Source organism: Dunckerocampus dactyliophorus, chromosome 18, assembly GCF_027744805.1.
Source record: "Dunckerocampus dactyliophorus isolate RoL2022-P2 chromosome 18, RoL_Ddac_1.1, whole genome shotgun sequence".
Taxonomy (NCBI): Eukaryota; Metazoa; Chordata; class Actinopteri; order Syngnathiformes; family Syngnathidae; genus Dunckerocampus; species Dunckerocampus dactyliophorus.
In genome coordinates this window covers 21,687,277-21,707,943 of record NC_072836.1, presented here as the reverse complement: position 1 = coordinate 21,707,943, position 20,667 = coordinate 21,687,277, and the positions used below count along the sequence as shown (strand labels likewise).

Here is a 20,667-nt window from a genome sequence, read left to right as displayed (position 1 = left end):
AGCAAGCTAAGTGGAGAAAGAAAGCTAACTAATGGTGAGAGTGGAAGTGTTGGCTAAAGGCTCATGGATCAAAAGCAACTGTCAACACAGCAGCGGGAACAGACATTAAACCCTCTCCATGACTCCATGAACATGTTTGCAGGGTGTTAATGAAGAGACGGTGGCTTGTCAGATGCCCGAGGAGCATTTTTTTTGGATACTACATCCCAAACGGAAACCATTTCTGGACAGAGTAGTTGGAGCTAGCTAGCTAGCGTCTTAAGTCAACCCCATCAATCAGGAGACTTTTACGTTGTCACCTGCAAAAAAAACCCAAACAACCCGAATGTTTTGTCTGTCATGAGTCCGGCCGGGTGCTCCCATGTGAACGGTTATAAGGTGGATAATTGGAAACAAAACCTCCGCGTCATATACCAATGCTTTGTTTGGAGTGGTACTGCTGAGACCAGGAGACGCAAGGTAACAAAATCACACAGCAACTGTTCACGATGCAAAGTGTTGGCGTGCTTGTGAGGGCGCGGGGAGTGCAAATGATGCCCTACATTGAAGCGCAATCCCCGCACCGTGCTCCACAAACAAACGTCGCTACCGAGTCAAGTTAGCCCGCCGACGGTGCTCGCCGGTCAGTTAGCTTGAAAGGACCCAACCTGGGTGATGTGTGATCACCGGCTGCATTTTGCTTTGAGCGTTCAAACAGCGCGTCATTATCATCATCAAGGCCTCCCCCCCAAGCCCGTCAGTTACACAGCTCCTGTTAGCCCAGAAGGCTAAAACTCCACAAATATAGAAGAGTTGGTGCTTGTGGGCTAACATGATCACATCACATGAACCCATTGTGTCTTTACAGCATGCATGCTTTGGCTTTCTTGGCCAAAACGTCCATGTGTCCATGTGTCTTGCAGCTTTCCTTAACAACATGCGATGCCACCACTTGCTTATTAGTTCGCTCGGTTTCTTTTTTTTCTGTTCAGCTAAGTTGCTGTCATGTTTTAAGTATCCTGCATTTGTATTTTGTTGTGACAAAATAGGTTCTTCAGAGTGATGCAGGATGGACAGAGCTGGTAAGTTGATGCTTATCCTCCCCTCCTCCTCCTCTCCTCCTCTCCTTCCTCTTGCATTGGTAGTTGTACTGAAATGATGCAGGAGTTGGCTTGCTCTCTCTCTCTCTCTCTCTCTCTCTCTCTCTCTCTCTCTCTCTCTCTCTCTCTCTCTCTCTCTCTCTCTCTCTCTCTCTCTCTCTCTCTCTCTCTCTCTCTCTCTCTCTCTCTCACACCTACCTGTGTACCTCAGGGTCATTTCATGTAATGGTTGCAGCGCTGGCTAACCTTTTATGTGGATGATGTGACACATGGAATACTGCTGCGGGGGTGTGCAGATGCACTGCATATGGCATCATATGCATCTTTTTAATGCAACATGGGGAACACCTCCAATACAAGAGCTGTGTATGCTACAAACATTAGAAACCTCATTTTTTATTGACATTGTGAGATTTATGAAGTCTCTGGAGACTTTTTTTGCCCTTTCAGGTACATTTGTGCTCAGAATTTGGTTGTGTGTGCAAATGAAATGGTTTCTCATAAAAAATCCTAAAATTCAAATTTGTTCATAGGCCAACCCGACATCAGGGGCAAATTTTAAGAGATTATTAAAGATTTTTTTGGGGAGGGGCAGATGCAGTACAATCCCTTCCCTAATCCCTTTGCATCATATGCATCTTTTTCGGGCACATTGGGAGAGCTGCGTATGCTACCAACATTATAAACCTCATATTTGATTGACATTGTGAGATATATGAACATTTCTTGCTGATCATTTTGGTTGTGTTACTCCATATGGAATGAATTTTCATGAAAAATTATAAAATTCAAATTTGTTCACAAGTCAACCCAACACTGGGGCCAGATTTTAAACATAAATATGACAAATTGGACACATTTTTTCCAAAAAAATGAAACCTTGAAATTAGAAAATGCATGACTGTGTAAAGCGTTGACAAATAGTGGCTGTGATGGAAGTCAATTTAACTTTTTTGTCCTCTTGGGACCTCAGGGGGTAGTAAATTAAGAATCTGACACTGCAAAAAAAAACAAAACCACAAAGCATCAAAATCCATGGTATTACTAATTTTATGAACGTTATATTTATGCTGGATCTTTTAAAAAAAAAAAAAAATCCCCAGAGGCTGCTGCTATCATTTATTATATGGATAATCACTCATTGTGTGTTTTTCGGAATAAAAACAGTAACATTATTGATTGAAATACACATTTAAAGGGTTCAAAAAAATACATATTTGGTATTTTTAATTAGGACTGAAGTTGAAAAAGAAAAAAGATAGTTTTTGTAGCAATTTGTGGTAGAGGGCTCTTTTGTCCTCTCGGGACCTCAAAGGTTACTAAATTAAAGGGACGCTTGGTGGGTTTTAATATTATATTATCATTGTAGGGGTAACCCCGGCCGCGGTCTGATTTGTTTGGATTTCCAAACAAAGGAAGTAACAAAAACGGGGTTCATCCGTACCACAGTCAAACTGTTGTCATCATAAAATCTTCACTAACTCTGCGGCCCCCGTTTCAACTTAGTAGCACTTTGTAACATGAACTCATACAAGTGGAAAAAGAAGTTAACCGCTGCATTGTTAAATGGGTGAAAGCCATCAAACACGGCTTAAGAGCTCTTTGCTTTATTGTGGAAGGCTGAACTAAAGTGGATCACAGATGGAAAATGGTCTTGTGTTAGCTAGCAGCTACGGTTAGCAGTTGCACATGATGGTGTGATCTCCTTGTTTTTATGCACATTTTTAGTTCTATTTAATCACACGCTCACTTCTTTTCCTCATCTTTGTCATAAAAAAAAGACGGAAACGTTCTGCAACCCAAGGCAGAGGAGGATGCTAACCATCGCAAAAAAAGTTGGACTTGTAGACCTGCTGAAGGAAGGTAGAAGTTACAGAATAAATCAATCTTGGGTTGGTTACTTAGAGGAGGAAAATAGCATAAGGACAACAGCAGCAATACGTTTTAACAAGGACGCAAAAACGCTACCAGGACGAAGGGGCACGCTCAGAGGAACTATGAAACACGTGCGAGTCGCTATTAATCATTTCTGATGTGTCCTACCTCGTAGGTTGATCATTCAAATTCAAACGGAATTTGAACATTTTTCTCTTTCTCAAGAGTGAAATGTGAGAAAATGTTAAAGCCTGTGTGAGAAAAGTGTATAAAGTGTATGGTGGAGGCTTTTACAGCTTTAAAATATATACAGGTAGAATCATTGTAAAAAATCAAGCTACTTCACGGATTTTGCCTATTGTGGGTTATATTTAGAAGCTAACCCCCGCGTTAAATGAGGGAACACGTATATGCACGGCTCAGATCAAGGGTACCCTTTGCTGTCTTCAACTTCACTTGAGTAGTATTTGAAGTTGTTGTTCTAACAATGTGTACTATCCCTATCACTCTGACGTTTATAGAGTGAGGAAGCTTACCAAACCATAAATTAAGCCTTTTCATGTTTTTATTTTGCGCTAGCACGGCTATGTTGTAAAAAAGTGTCTATATTTGGACATTGAAATGTTACATGTAAAGCATGTCTACTTTTGTTGTGAAATTAACAATATTTTCTCTGATAATTGTGTCATGATTTCTACTTAGAATTAAAGAATGATGTCTGAAATTGCTTTCTAATGTGTTTTATTCAAATATTCTCAGTGTAAAAAAAAAAAAAAAGCTGTCGTGTAATCATTAGTGAAACGTACATAACCTTCGTGTCCGCCTGCCGATGAAAATTTTGAAGAACATAATTCCATGGAAAAACAAACCCCATGATGATTACAATGGTATATATTCATGGAATAATTACTCAACTCTGCAACTCTGCAAAGATTTTTTCATTTTTATATAAATTTGAGAAGATCTTTATGCACTTTGAAATGATTTTTTTCGTCTGATGAGTTACAAATTTTGTGTTTATCGAGCAGTGGAACTCCTTTTGACAGCCGTTGTTTTGACCTCTTGTAGGTCGCCGTTCGTGTCCTAGTTATGTACGTGCACGAAGCAGCGAAAAAGCCACTGAGTTATGTACTTTACATTTAAGAAAGAGTGAACTTCGGAGGGTTGCTATGGGAAATGGAAGATGTCTCGAGCTCTGGTATGTTGGGTGTGTGTTTTACAATGTTTGAAGTTTGTGCTGATAACATTACCAAGGTCTATCCACCAGTTTGAAATTTTACCCAAATTGTAACACTTGGGTACCCTTGATCTGAGCCATGCACGTATGCATTTGGCGTGGTTGCGTATGAAATCAAGCGGAGCTGCGCTATCAGTATCGTATGTGAAAAGAACGTGACTCGGTGCGTCCCTATTTTAACGGCGCCTTCCCTACCGAGGAGAGCTTATGTCGTGGTCACGATGTATGCTCCACAAATCTGCAAAGCGCCGCTGTAGCGCCGCAGCTCCTGGTTGTAAATATGCCCTTGTTTTTTTGAACGGGTGAAGCCGTGCTCTACAACCCCGCTGGTATTAATAATTGATATTTATTGTGAATGGGAATAGCAGTGGAGGGCTCGCATGAATATTCACAAGGTCGTGGTTATTTATTGTGCGTGTGCCCCTGCATGTAGAGAAGTGAAGAAGGATGCGGCTGGAACGACTCCACCAGGACGGCATCTGTCATGCAGAGCTCCTCCGTGTGCGTTGAAGCGTTCTACAGGCACCACTTCTAGAACAATAAACTGTCGCTTCCTTGAAAGGGAGGGAGGGAGGGAGTGAGGGGAGACACTTGATGCTGCTCCATTTTTTCCTTTGCGTTTTTTGATAAATTGATGATCAGAGGAGCCTCCCCCCAGCCCCTGCTTCTGATGAGAAAGAAATAATGAAATAATTTTCTTGATGTTGCCAGGAATTGATCCATTTTGAACCGTGACACTTCCTGGCGACACTCCCTTCCCTCACGTGTCAGCACAGCCTGACTGCTTTGCCACACAAGTCAGTCGCTTCTTCCGCTCATCATCAGCATGTCTTGTAGTTCCCTCGTAGCATTGATCGTTCCTCTCCCATGTTTCTTCTCTTCTTTTTTGCAAGATTAGCCAGTCTAAGAAGCCGCTCCTCCCTCCATGGCAGAGCCCATCTTTTTCCAATTTGGTGCCATGCCGATAAGATAAGCTTCATGTTCTTCGGTTTTTCCCTCATCCGATCCCCTCATAGATCACACGTACCTGGTTTGGTCGTGTCATTCAAGCCTATTTTTTGCATGTCTCTGCAATGTGTGTTTTTTTTCCGCATTTTGCATACGATCACATTCTTTCTGTTGTGGATAGAAGGACATTTATTGCAATACTGTCCATGCTTTGTTATCTAAACTTATGAAAGGAATGTGTTTTGAGCATGGTCCTAACTGGCCACTGTTAAAAGAAAACTGCACTTTTTTGGGAATTTTGTCCACAGTCCTCATGTGAGACATGAACACACACGTCTGTGTTCTACAGATAAAAAACACAGATAAAAAGAGGCAGCTAATCAATGCATGTAATGGGACACACCTAATACACCTACAAAGCTCGCTATTAAAACACCTCCAAAAAACTCCAACAAGGTTTAGTGGTTTTCAATTCGTGCTGTGAGCGTGTAGTAACGGCTACGTTCATGATAGCATGTCATACGTCCTTGCAGTATTTACAGAACTTCCTTCCTCGGTGCATTGATTTCACTTACAACATAGAAAGGAACGTTACAAAAACACAGCAGCAGTAGTGGCATCCAATATGTAGCATTACCTTTGGCTAGTGGCCTGAGGCATTGTGAGCAAGTGTGTGGTGAAGCTAGTCGCTAGCTGGCTAGTTGCTAGCCAGTGTGATGTGCCGAGGTGTCACTACACCAGTAACGTACACTGCCGCTTAAAAGGTTTACAACAGCCCAACTTTTCCAGTTATTTATTGAAATTCTAGTGGTTCAAGTCCAAGAAATAGCTTGAAATGGTACAAAGGTAAGTGGTGAAGTGCCAGAGGTTAAAAAAAAGGTAAGGTTACCAAAAAGTGAAAAAGTGTGTATTTCAGAATGATACTGTTTCAGGGACCACAAGATCAGGTTGATCAAGCCTTGGCAGTAGGTGCAACTCCTTCCTACAGGTTTTCCAGGTTCTGGAGTGTACTTGCTACCTCCTCTGTCTGCATAAAAACAGTGTTGGGACCACACTGTGGTACTATACCCTCATGAACATCAGTTGAACAGCACTGTACTGGAGAAAGCACTTTGACTGGTAGTGTAGTTCTTGGGCATGACAATGTTAACAATAATAATAACAATGTCGCTGCAGTTGGTTAACATGCAGGTCACATGATGGAAATGGAGCGTTGCTGGAGGTTTTTTCAGAAGGCTTACATGCGGAAGCGGTGCGTCCCATTACTTGCGTTCTTAACTGTCTCTTTGTAGCTGTTTTTATATCTTTAGAACACACAGGAAAACAAAGACGTGTTCATGTCTCATAAGGATTGTGGGTGATGGGCAAAATTGTAAACAAATATATGCACTTTTCCTTTAAACATTGCTGCCTTTGCGGGAGAGGAACCTCATGAAAAATGCAAACACTGTTGTTGTAGATGAAGAAGTTGTAGTTGAAGTTCATCACTGTGGGATGTGTGCCTTGATCTGCTGTCAGCTTCCCATCTGCGGACAAGTTCTCTTTTGATTGATTCCTCCTCCCTCCCATTGGGTCACATCTCCTCCTAGCCTCTCGTCCAGCTGGCACCTCTCATCTGACTGGCCAGGAGACGCCAGGGAGGCAACACTCCCCAGCTAGCATGCTGTTTGGTGGTGGCCACAGTCAGCCAGCGATCCCTTTTGTATTACCATCTGGCTAATGAGCTGTCAATCACTCTCCAGGGTCCGGCCAGGACCAAACCCAAGAGGCGATCAATCTCCTCTTGCGTGGACACTCATATTATTCTCTTTTGTTAAAACACAGGACCCCAGATGTCATCTTTGGTCTGGAAATGGGTCTTTGTCCTTGTCGAAAGACAAAAAGTGAGAGTGAAGCAGTGGAAAATGGAGAGCTGGATGGAAGACTGGATTGGCAGATCATGAATGATCTGGATTTGCACGTATAAAATAAATATGAACATTTTTTATCGGAAGCATTACACTTTTCAAATGAATTAATCATGATTAATCACCATTTGCAACTACAGTCATCTCGCTTGTATCTCGGTTCATTGGATCCAGACCCGAGCGTGATAAGTGAATATCACAGCAGGATTCAATGTTAATAAATAGAATACTTTTGTAGATAGAACATGGAAAAGCTGTTTATCTTAGTTAGAACTTTTTCTGAAATGAACCATTTCCACATGTGAGATGTGTTTTTTCCCCTGACTTCACCTGACGTCTCAGTTTGTCTTTCAAGTGCTTCTTAAGCGTGTGCCTATTGTAAGCCAAGCTGGCTATCACCTACTCTCCCACTCCCTCACAGTCACAAGGATGCGTTTAGTTACCGTTTGATTTGACGTGAATGCTAGTGGCCTAGTGGTTAGCATGTTGGCCACACGGTCAGCAGATCTGGATGTTCTGAGTTCCAGTGGTGGAGTTTGCATGTTCTCCGGTTTCCTCCCAGGTATGAATGTGTGTGAGCGCATGGTTGTTTGTCTACATGTGCGCTGCCATTGGCTGGCGACCAGGGTGTACCCCGCCTCACCCCCAAAGTCAGCTGGCATAGACTCCAGCATACCCCCGTGACCCTAGTGAGGACAAGCGGCATATAAAATAAATGAATGAATGGGTACCCATCCCTAGGTATGCCAAAAAACCCAAGTGACATGGGAGAGCCTTGGAGTCCTCCACTTGGAGTTGGACTTGCATACATCAGGAAAGGACGGCTCTATGAGCATGAACATCTTAATGGCAACCTATCGCTTAACCCATCTGTGCTGACATGTAAGCCCCCCTGCCTGCCTTTCTTCTCTTACCTGCTTGGGAATGTTTTTTGTTGGTGTTTTTCTGCCGCATTAGTTAACCTGAATTGCATGAACAGGCCGCTGCTCTTGCATAGTCGCTCTGGCTAGTCTGACCGCTTTGTTTGTGTTTCTAGGAGGAATAAGCACACACTAAGACTTCTAGATTGGTACAATTATGGCAAAATACTTGTTTTCTTCAACAAATGATCTTTCCTGGCTGTCTGTGTGCATAGGCTGTTCAAGTCAAGCCCTCATACAGTATCTCTGGCTGCTAATACTGAGTTTTTATGCACATGTGTTGCGTCGTTGTTCATTTGGGTATGCGCATGTATGCAGAGAATGATGTGCCAACTCATGCGGTGTGAGTCACTGCTCTCATATATCTGTGGCCGGCGCTGTATTGACTTTATCCTCCCCTCCCCAGTCTGTTCTTTGCGGCAGAAGAAGTGTTGAGCTAGTAGACCTTTGTCCACATCATTATAGTTGTTGTCCTCCTCCTCCTAAAGCCTGTAGATGATCGTATCAGTGGCGTGACGGACTGCAGGTGACCAAAATAGTGATGCAAACAATGTGATTTAGTGTAGGATTTTGATTTATTTGAATACAATTGCTTGGATGTCTTTTCACCCAGGTAGTTCCCGGGATAGACGTGCGCTTCCATCAGCAGCAGCTTTTTCTTAGAGCGGATTATTCCACTGGACATCGTCCAAAAGAATGCCTCAAAGAGCGTGTTGCAGATGGAAGATGCAGTCTGGCTCGTTGCAAACATGAGCCTGAACTACCTGTCTGACGGTTGTTCCTGTTACTTGAGCCACTGGCTGATCAGTAGCTGCTCTCAAGAAAGACCCAGAGAAATAGGCAGTTTGTAAACCACACGATGAAATAAAATAGGCACAAGAGATGACTCACTTTTAGGGGTGTCACAAGATCTCGCGAGATTAAAACGTTTCTCATTCAGGAAAATAATGTCTCATGGGCAGTAGGCCAGGGATGATAATGAATGAATGAATGAATCACTAGGGGTGTCACAAGACCATGCAGACAAGATTTGAACATTGCTTTTAAGTACAATGAAAAAATGTCCAAACTACATGACAGTTACGGTTGTCACAAGACGAGACGATGCACGTGATTGGGTCCACGAGGACAAGATGTGATGAGATTTGAAATTGCTTTGGCATTTTTTTTCCTCCTGATATTTAGTACATTACCTTGCATTGCCCCCTTGCTGCACTGTGTGTGCGTGTGTGCATGCGTGCGTGCGCGCTAGCTACCCCACCTCCCCCCACAGAGACAAAGCTGCTGTATAAGTGACAAGAGGTCTCACTCCTTTGTTCAATCAAAGGCTTTTGTGCATCTAGGTGCTGAACCAATGCACAGAGTGAACTCTCTTCCTGCCTGTTTGGAGGCAAGAGACGAGGGAAACAGACACGCATGCACATGGCTATATATGGAGGCCAGCAAAATGATCCAGTTCGTTTTCATTTATAGTGCGGTTAATACATTTATTTATTATCGCAAGACTTTTTAACACTTTTTTGCAACAAGAAATTTTGTCACATTTGAATCTCGCGAGATCTTGTGACACCTCTATTAATCGCACAATAAATGAAAATAAACTCGATAATGTTGCCGGCCTCAGCACATTGCCATGTGCATGCGCTTCTGTTTTCCTTGTCGCTCACCTCCAAAGAGGCAGGAAGAGAGTTCACTCTGTGCATTGCTCTAAACACCTTGGTGCGTTTGTTCCATAGAACAACAGCATGAACCCATTTGTCCATTTGTCAGTCATACAGTCACTTTGTCTGGATGGGTGCAGGCGGGGCTGCTAGCATACACACAGAGTGCAGAAGAGTGTAACGTAGTAGATGTTAAATTAGTAGATTGCCAGATATTTTTTCATTGTACTTTTCTTAAAATTCAGTCGTTCATTCATGCATTTTCTGTGCCACTTGTCCTCACTATGGTGGCAGGTGGTATGCTGGAGACTATCCCAGATGACGTTGGGCGAGGGGCCCATTACTTCTCATTTCTCTTCCTTGTAGAGCCAATCTCGTGTATCCTCTCGTCTCGTGACATCCTTACTGGTTACGTGGAGGAATGATCCCACCAGGACGCAGCAGCATGCTTTGGTTAACGTGGTACTTGGTGTGAAAAGCATTGGTAATCATGGAAGTCTGTAGCTTGCTAGATATTCGCCGCATTATCCTTCCACCACCGTGCTTCAGTGCTGTTCCCCCATCTTCCCAAACCAGTCCCAGCCGGCTGGGACCGTTCAATATCAATCAAAAGTGAGCTTAGCGTCGTATCCTCTGTAGCGCACTGTCATCACTATTTAGCCCACACCCCACCAAGGCTCAGTCAACACACCAACTGGTGTGTGAGTTTGCCGTGCCTGTTGTGACGGACGGCGCGTTATGGAAATTGCGTAGCTGACTTCATGCGCTAAATACCCTGATGCAAGCCAAAGAGGAAGCAAAGGATGCGTCTTAACTATACGCTACCCACTGGTGTTATAGATATGCACGGGACTGTTCTTTTTTAAACACCCACCCACTTGCGCACAATTTACAATTTCCAATCCGCCCACTTGCACAGATGAGCCATTCCAGCACACCGCTCTACCATTGCTATTTGTGTTGTCCTCTGTGTCTTTATGCATTGTTTATACCATTCAAGGCTACACAAAAACCCACACACACAGAAAATGTCTCTTAAAATGCACATTTATCTTATGATCCTTTGAACTCATTCAGTCACAACTATTCCTCAAAAGCCATTTTAGACCATTTGGACAGATCTTTCAAGGCACACGGAGTATTGTGTTCCATGGCTATATGAAGATGGAAGCTAACAAAAAAACGATTAGCCTCTCGTCTTTGATCAGAATAAAAGCGTTTGTTTCTACCTTTTTGCGTTCTTTAGTAATCAGCAGTAGAACATACTGTAGGTACGTTTCAGGAAAATATCAGTTCCCGACTAGAAAAGGGAGGAAAACCAGCTTTTTGTGAAAAGATACATTTCAAGCATAACTTTGACTTTGACGCAAATATTTTTTGTTTTTGTGGCAGCTCAAATATCTAAACAAATATACCAACATAAACAAGACAAAAAAGGCTTGTTTTACATCAAAATAACAATTGATTTCCAAATATAACACCATCATCTATTTAATATTTCACATTATTAACTAAACTGTGTGCGTGTGTGTGCACGTATGCGTTAAAATTTCCCTACAACGCGTAACCTTCTGCATGCTACACTCCCACGTGCTTCCACTTCCTCCCTGCTGTCGAGTGTGTTTTTACATGCAGAAGATCCATGCCAAATGCACTTCTGCCACTTTGTGGCTGTTTTTATGGCTTAGAGCTGCTCTAAAAGTGACATCTTTTACTGTGCAATTGCTTCGTCCCCCCTTTTTGCCTCTTGTGCAAAAAACCCATAGAAGACGTATAAGTACGTGTTTGGGTTTATTAAAACGTCTAAATACGTCTTGGCATTGAATGAGTTAAGGTTTCAATCTGGACCATTGGACTTCAGTTTTTCATTTTCATATTTTTCCACCAGATGGTGCTACCATTTCCTAGTGACATTCCTCACTTTTGACAGTTTTCTGCAATATTGCTTTGCAACGTATATTTAAAGGAAAGGAAATGTGTGTTTTCGTGGACTTTAGCTTTGTTTTTGGCATAGAAGTGGAGAAAAACATGTACATAAAATAAAAATGAAAACATTGTATGAAGAATGAATGTACTTATTTACTTCTGTTCAGGTGACATCCGAAGTAAACACTCTATGAACAAACATTGGCAGGGAAGCATAAAGACATTGTGGGGTTTTTTTTCAGCAGTGGTGCATATATGCAGTACTTGTATTATCACGTATTTATCAATTATTACCCATTATGGTGAATGATATGTCATCTGCAGAAAATGTGCCTATTTTCAGAGAAAATAATAATACTTCTTTGACCAAAAAAACATGACTTGTGGGGTGTTGAACACTGCATTGCGAAAGTGCAGGGATCTACGGTATATGACTGACAAACCTCCAGCTTCCTCTTTTCACCTTCAGTGTTGCGTTTTTGTCTTCCCATTCCTCATACTTCTTCTGCAGTGTGAGGAGTGCGTGCACGTGTCCTCCAGGGTGAAGGAAGTGAAACCGACTCGCATTTTCCGATGACAACAAGGGTTATTGTTGGGACGGTGTCAGCCTGCACCGTATCGTCTCTCCTGTCAAACGATAGCAAAAATACAGTGGGAGGTTTTGGAGTTGGTGTCCATTAGCTTATGCCGCGCTGCGTAGACGTGTGCGTCTGTTATGATCTAGTTTCTTCACACACTCCACCACAAAAGTGAAACCTTGTAAAACTGCTGCCACACTAAGATCACTTTTTCTTCTTCTTCTACTTCTTCTTCTTCCTTGGCTTCTCTTATTATTCAAGCTGTTCTTCCTCAAAGCAGCAATGCACACGGCTGTAAAGCAGGGACGTCTTTTGGCTTCGGATCCGATCAGATTTTATTTAGTCTTGCAGTACCGAGCCCTTTTTTTTTTTAATAACAATCTTTTGTTACAAACACAAATTTGTGGATTGCATATGGTTATGAAAATAGCATTAAAAATAATGTGGGTGTCTAATTTTGTAACAAACCTCTGTGAGTCAGCTCCCTGATCCAATAAAAGATAAAATTAGAAAAAAAAACAGCGTGCAAAATACTTTTAGGGTAGGACTAATCATTTGCCATGGTTATAGATCAACTTGTGGTGTGCTTTCGATTATATGACTAAACTTTCTTCAACACAATAGTAATTTATTGGCAGTCCCTAGTATAAAAAAGCAGCCGTTAGAGCAGCTCTTCTCGTGCAAGCTCCCCGCACCATGACACAGCAGTCCGGGCACAGTGAGGGGGAACTACCGCAGTCCCTATGGGGCCGAATATCCCACGTCCAACGTGAAGCCAACTTCTCCACGGTACACCGGGGACATGTCTGCATGGTGGTGTTGCCTTTTCTTCTTCTTGCGGGTGGCGAGAGTTGAGTGGCAACCAGCTCTGAGGCGCATTACCGCACCTACCGTGTTAGAGCGTGGCCCAGAATTACCAACGTTAGACGGCAACCCAAACTCCTGATGAGCAGAGAGGGTGGCTGGACTTGGGGAGCGCACAGGACTCACCTCTCATGGTGACATCAGGTGATGTGCGCAGGGTTCTGAACAAAACAAACCCACGAAAAGCAGCAGGCCCAGACAACATCTCAGGACGTGCACTTCGGGTTTGCTCATCAGAGCTAGCTGATGTGCTTGCTGACATATTTAACCTGTCGCTTGCACAAGCCTCTGTACCGAACTGCTTTAAGAAGAGCAACGTGACCTGCTTGAATGACTATCGCCCAATAGCACTCACTCCTATTGTAATGAAGTGCTTTGAAAGAATAGTCATGACCCACATCAAAAAGAGCGTCCCGGCGGCAACTGTGGACCCTCTACAGTTTGCATATCGCCAGAACCGGTCCACGGATGATGCAGTCAACACTGCCATCCACACAGCCCTTTCTCACCTACAGGGCCAGGACACATATGTCAGACACATACGTCAGAATGCTATTTATAGAGACTATAGCTCTGCTTTTAATACAGTCAGCCCCCACAAACTCACAGATAAGCTCCTCACACTTGGCCTGTCACCCTCCCTCTGTAACTGGGTGTTTAACTTTCTAACAGGCAGGCCCCAGTCAGTCAGAGTCCACAATCGCACATCCAGCTCAAGAATTGTGAGCACTGGGACCCCACAGGGGTGTGTGCTGAGTCCGCTCCTCTACACGCTCTTCACCTACGATTGCGTGGCCTCCCAGAACAACACCAGCATCATTAAATTTGACACTACAGTCATCGGACTGATCACTGGTGGTGTTGAAACATCATACAGAAGAGAGGTGGCGGACCTCATAGCTTGGTGTCGTGATAACAATCTCCTTCTCAATACAGATAAGACTAAAGAGATGATCATCGACCCAAGAACAAGGGAAAAGGAGCCGCATAGACCCCTGTTTATTGATGAGACTGAGGTGGAGAGGGTGAAAACCTTCAAGTTCCTTGGCACACACATCAGCGAGGACCTCACCTGGTCTCACAACACCCAACAAATTCTGAAGAAGTCCCAAAGGAGACTGTACTTCCTGAGAAGACTGAGGAAATTTGGCATGTCCACCACAATCCTGAGTTGCTTCTACAGATGCACTATGGAAAGTGTCCTTACCGCCTCCATCACTGTTTGGTACGGTAACTGTACAACACGTGATAGGAAGGCACTCCAGCGGGTGATCAAGACCTCACAGAACATTGTTGGGGCAGCCCTCCCCTCACTGCAAGACATTTATAAAACTAGAGTCCTACGAAGAACACACAACCTCATCAAGGACAGCACACATCCACAACACTCATTATTCACACTCCTACCGTCAGGCAGACGCTACAGGAGTTTGAAGTCCAGGACCACAAGGCTGGCAAACAGCTTTTACCCACAGGCCATCAGGCTTCTCAACGAAGCACTCACACGCCACACGCAACACACACTCATAGCACTTTATTTATTTATTTATTTGTATATTTATTTGTATAAATGTCTCTTCTGTTGTTGTTGCTCAATTTATTGGTATATATGTTTATGTTTCTTATCTTCTTATTCTTGTGTTTTCTATCTTTTCTTGGGAGAATGAACAGAATAAGATTTTCATTGCATAGTATAACTGCTGTTTTACCGTGCACATGACAATAAAACTCTCTTGAATCTTGAATCTCTTGAATCTTGAATCTTGAATCTTGTGGAGGAAGCCAATATTATCTGATCTTCAAGCTACAGCTGATCGGCAGCCTATCCCCTTCCTGAAGATGGCATCAGGACATCCAGAATGGCTGTTTTTTTAATTTATACTTGCTAAAACTGATTAATCTGCACCTGTAAAGGTAAACTGACACTTTTTTTTTTATTATTATTTTGCCCATCATCCGCAATCCTTATGTGAAACATGAGCACACGTCTTAGCCTTCTCTGTGCCTTCTAAAGAGAGAAACATAGTCTGCGCAGGGGCGGGGGGGTTAAACACATGCTGTGGTGCTCTTAGAGGCGATTTGATTCGTTCATGACAAATTTGCACAGAGAGATTTGACCTATTTTTTATTTTTTCATTTACCTAAATTTGTCTGTTGAGATGGCTCTTTGTTTTTGTTTTTTAATTCTAACATTATAATATATTTTTGTAGCTGCTCAATAAATACATTTAAATCATTAATCTTTGATATCGTGTAATTTTTACATGACTGATTCATTTTACACAATACATATAATTTGGTAATAAATTAATTTAAGACATCAAAAAAAACACAAAAAGGAACCACTCAGGAGCCAAAAGAGCTGGCTCTTTTTAGTGAGCTGAGACAAAAGAACCGGCTCTCTGTGTCAAGCTAATGCGACTCACACAGATACACAATACTTGAGTACCGTCTAGTTGTTCAAATGTGAATTACACCTCTCATGACAATAATGAAAAAAAAGTCTCAAAAAATGTTGCCAATATCGACTATCGGTGATAATTTGTAGCACAGTTATTGACCAGCAAAATTTGTTATCGTGACACGCCTAATTGTGGTCTTCATGGACCATGCATTTGTTGTTGTGGTAATAGTCTTTGACTGAAGGCTTCCAAAACTGGAAACATTGTATTCCGTAGACCAGAGCTCATCTTTGAAACTTGGTCCTCCAGAACCACTCATCTAGTGATGGCAGACCATTAAATTCCCATCATGCCTCGCTTGTGCCCGCGAGTTGAGAGCAGAGAGCGGAAATATGTTGCGTCTCAGCCGCATCGGGGTTTTGCAGTCAGCTCGAGTAATCTTCAGTCTGTCTTGACATCAGGCGCAGCCAAGCGTCATGCTGAAGAATACAAGTCCAATTCACATGGCAGGCGATTGCTCGCTTACATTATGGCTCATGTCTTCACTCGCCAAATTGTGCTGCCCTCTCCTATCCTGACCCCCCACCCCCATGTCCCTAACCCAAACCTTCTCTTCCCCCCCTTGTGTGTTTCCTTTTCCCAGGCCAAGTCCTGTATCTGTCACATGTGTGGTGCCCATCTGAACAGACTCCACTCTTGTCTCTACTGCGTCTTTTTCGGCTGTTTTACCAAGAAACACATCCACGAGCACGCCAAAAACAAGAGACACAATCTAGGTAAGCCACGCTCCATCCCGACATTCCCGCCAATCAAACAGTCACGCGTGGTGGCGGCGGCGGCGGCGGCGGCGGCCATGACATGCTGCAGCTATTGTGGCTGATGGATTGCGGCCTTTTTCTCTGTCATTTCTCCTGAGTAGACAGGAAGCCCAGCCGCTCCCCGACCTCAGCACATTTCCCTTTCAGATTGGAGCTCCTCAGCCAGCAGCACTCCTGTCACTTTACATTCCCAATCCAAATTTCCTTTTGACGAACGGGAGCATGAAAGACTCAAAACTGCAATTAGATGCACGAGCCGGTGCATATCTTGAGACCTTAGCAGCTTCGTGTTCCCCCTCCATCCCCAGTGCAGCTAGCGCCAAAAACGTGAATGTGTCTGAGAAGACTAAAAATAGGTTGTCACGGCAACATGGCCGTGAGTATTCCTGCTGCAGAGTTTGAGCGTGGAGCAGGCTGGCTCGTTAGAGCTGGAAAGCCAGGTGACGACAGGAAACACCTTTTCTATTCAGCCACCCGCTGAGTGGGACATTCAGGGAACAACGGCAGATTGCAGGGCCCAAGGAAATCCCTTTTATTTTTTCCAAATTTCTTTTTTTTTTTCCCCTCTTAATTTTTTAGAATTCCCTTTTTTACATTTGTGCACAAATTTTACCAGCATAGAGTGTGTACTACTTCTGTGAAATAACATGTCCGCTAATAAAATGCAAAAATGCTTACATTTATTGATGTAATAGATCATTGGCCAATTTTGCCCAGCATTTCAGAATTGGATGTAGCTTGGCTAACTTTTCTAATGAGACGTAAGCCTCTGCACTCACAAAATCCGCCGTATTTTGAAGGCCGGAAGTGTGTTGTGTGTGTGCAGAATGTCTGTTTATGGTTAAGACGAGCTGAACAAATCATTTTTTTCACGCAGAATTTGCAGACCGTCAGCGGGCATCATAAATGGCTCACACAGATGAAAGCGGTACAAAACATAAGATGGTGTAAATCTACTCATCTGGCCTGAGTGGCGCACACACACACACACTATCATGCGAACCCCTCTGTCTTCCATCTACGCTCCGTGAGAGGACTTTCCTTCCACTTTGGCTGATGTTTCAGGTCGCTATTTCGAAATGTTTATTACTTTGGGAGGGGGCGGGTTAGTGGCAGCAACCGGGGAAATACCTCCCCACATGAATGTTCCTTCTTCTTCGCATTATGTCAATTTCCATGAAATTCTACGTTTAACACTAAATTCTGTTTTTATTGTCCAATTCCTCCATTCCGTCAACGCGGACATCATAGGGCTCTGAGCAAACCCTAAAGCCTTTTGTGTGTTACTGTGCTCTAATTATGCCGCAATCTCTCTCTCTCTCTCTCTCTCTCTCTCTCTCCCTCCTTCCTGCTTCCAGCTATAGACTTATTATACGGCGGAATATATTGTTTTGTGTGTCAAGACTACATATACGACAAAGATATGGAGCAGATTGCCAAAGAGGAACAGAGGAAAGCTTGGAAATTGCAAGGTAAAGATTATCTGGTATTTTCTCTCACAGAAGGCTCAATTAATTATGAGATTATGAGAATAAATATTATGAGAATAAAGTTGTTGTTTTTTCAAGATGTCATTGTAGCATGACTTTTCCTCGTAGTAGTTATTCTGCTCATTTTGACTTTACATTCTCATTTCCAAATTATTCTCCTACTATTTTTAGGGGGTTTTTTTTTGTAATTTTGTAAGAATACAAATTTCTTCTGGGCCGCACGGTGGTCTAGTGGTTAGCACGTTGGCCAATACAGGAACAGCCTGGAGATCGGGAAGACCTGGGTTCGATTCTCCCCTGGGCATTTCTGTGTGGAGTTTGCATGTACTCCGGCTTCCTCCCACATTCCCAAAAACATGCAGGTGAGGTTAATTGGCGACTCTAAATTGTCCATAGGTATGAATGTGAGTGTGAATGGTTGTTTGTCTATATGTGCCCTGCGATTGGCTGGCGACCAGTCCAGGTACCCCGCCTGTCGCCCGAAGTCAGCTGGGATAGGCTCCAGCATGCCCCCGTGACCCTAATGAGGGTGAAGCGGTATAGAAAATGGATGGATGGATGGATGGACAAATTTCTTCTCATTATATTTGAGCAATATTCTTGTAAAAACATATTTTGTATTCTATTTTCTGGTCATTACAATGTGGCCCATTTTGACAGCATCTCATTCTTTGCTCTCTGCTTGTGTGTCTTCAGGCACCGGTGAGAAATACACGACGTGGGAGCCCACCAAGCGCGAGCTAGAATTATTACGACACAATCCAAAGCGGAGGAAAATCACTACAAACTGTACCATAGGTGGGCCACTTTGGCTTTGAATCTCCCTAAATGATGCTCCTCGCCATTCTTGCGTCATTCCAGCCTTTGGGGCCATGGTGTTAACGTGTGCGTGCACAACAAGAACAGTCTAAACAACTTAGTGCCTTGCTGAGCACCATCCCCCCGCACACCAAAAAAAAAAAAAAAAAAACCTCGCTCAGTTGGATTGGCCCCAAAACCTTGCTGTGTCTCACCTGCTCTGTTGGCCATGACGGGAAGACTGCAGCTCGCTAAATGAATCCATTCACAGCTTTGGCTTCTCCTCCAGTATTCCCACAGTTCAGCTGGCTGAGACTTGCTGCAACTCTACTAGAGTTTCTTACATTCCCATTGCACAAAAACACCACTCTCTCATATTACTAGCACCGCAACCTTCCCTCACTTCTACACAAACCATGTCCATGCTACCTAAAGGCTACACTTACCTGTCCATCTCCATATGGGTTTTGTTCCCAGATAAATTACAACATGGGCGAACGTCCTGCTTCACACTTCACGTCCTGTTATTAAATACATGAGATAATGTCGCACATTTCTTATGACACAACCCCAAAAGCTCTGTTGCTATAAAAGCAGGGGTGTCCAAAGTGCGGCCTGGGGCTATTTGTGGGCCATGGCTTTTTTTTTTTCCTGGCCTGCTGCACTCTCTAGAAATAAAATGAAACAAAAATGTGACAAGAAAAACATGTACAGTAATCTCTCACCACTTCGTGTTTTCAATTTTGCAGCTTTTGTTTGTTGCTGTTTAAAAAAAAAATGTCTAAAAATGTGCATATTTAAGTGAGTTTTATGTATTTTTAAGTATAAAAACGGTTAAATGAGGTCAAATACAAATGTAAGGCATTCAGAAGACGCATTCTTTTTTTTCCTTTTTTTTTTTTTTTTTTTTAAATAGAAACACGCTTTATGGTTTGAAATTCCCAAAATATAATTTGTATCTAATGTGTATATTTCAGGGTCAAGTAGTTTTAAAAGGCTGACTCATTTAAAAACACATTACCGTAATTGCAGCTTCACTTTATCACAGGTTTTCTTAAATATATTAATTAATAAATCATGCAGTTTCATTGTTGAATACAGCTTATTATTAGGCAAAAATATGCATATTTAAGCAAATGTTACTTTTTTGCCTAAATGGAGCATTTCCAAGTGTAAAATGGCTAAATGACATCAAATAGAAATATAAGAAGAGGCATTGAAAGATTTTGTGATATGTAGTATTGTGCACTGGTTGCTTGGTGTCAGTGAGCTTCATGTAATGTTGGGTGAGACACACAAGCACCAGACAGGCTTTTATTGCAGGGTTGAACGATCTCACAACAGTGCTACTGTTGTGACAAAACTCAACTCTGAACCCCTGACGTCACTTCCTGTCCGCCCCACCGCTGAGCTCCGATAGCACCAGAGCACATTTACATGAGCACAAGTCTTATTTATGTCTTGTGTTGTCTTATGTCGACTATATTAGGTAATAGGAGTGTAAAGGTGACTATAGGGGTGTTATTTCATGTCTAGTGGGCTCTAAAGCTGTGTGTGTAGTAAAGCAACTTGTTGGAAAGGATGAAGCAACATCCTTGGAGGTAATGTACATAGGCTGTGTTGTTTTCACCTTTGTCCTCACATCCTCGTCTGCTCTCCTCTTGTGCAGGTTTACGAGGGTTAATAAATCTGGGCAACACGTGTTTCATGAACTGCATCGTCCAGGCCCTCACGCACACGCCGCTGCTGCGAGACTTCTTCCTCTCCGACAGACACAAGTGCGAGATGCAATCCAACTCCTGTCTGGTGTGCGAGATGTCTCAGCTCTTTCAGGAGGTACGGCAAACGAAGCTTAACAAACGTGCACTCATTGACTCTTCATACTGACTAATTATGCAGCATGTGCATCCCAAAGATGAGCTTTTTTTTTTTTTTTTGCCACAAGTCATTGACTCTGCAGGTTATGTAATCGCCACTTGTTCCGCTCCCACACTGCCTCTTTTTATTTTTTCCCTCTCACTTTCCAGCATATATGGGCTCGCAGATGGCAAGTGCCGCCAGAATGATTTGAGTCATCGCCCCACACACACACACACACACACACACACACACACACACACACACACGCATGCACGCGTGCATCCCTGCCTTGTCTCACTTGGCT

General features: G+C 43.0%; 1 protein-coding gene across 2 annotated transcripts in view; it reads left to right on the top strand.

The window, feature by feature from the left end:
- Positions 1–20,667, top strand: part of LOC129170982 (ubiquitin carboxyl-terminal hydrolase 22) — a 28,334-nt gene continuing 7,667 nt past the window's right edge. The window contains exons 1-6 of one of the 2 annotated variants that reach the window (XM_054759205.1): positions 1–459; positions 1,029–1,061; positions 16,041–16,173; positions 17,574–17,687; positions 18,402–18,503; positions 20,173–20,339. In XM_054759205.1, the coding sequence (XP_054615180.1) occupies positions 340–459; positions 1,029–1,061; positions 16,041–16,173; positions 17,574–17,687; positions 18,402–18,503; positions 20,173–20,339 (669 nt within the window). In that variant the 5' untranslated portion in view covers positions 1–339. The remainder of the gene's footprint in view (positions 460–1,028; positions 1,062–16,040; positions 16,174–17,573; positions 17,688–18,401; positions 18,504–20,172; positions 20,340–20,667) is intronic. The other variant, XM_054759206.1, reaches the window with a different exon arrangement.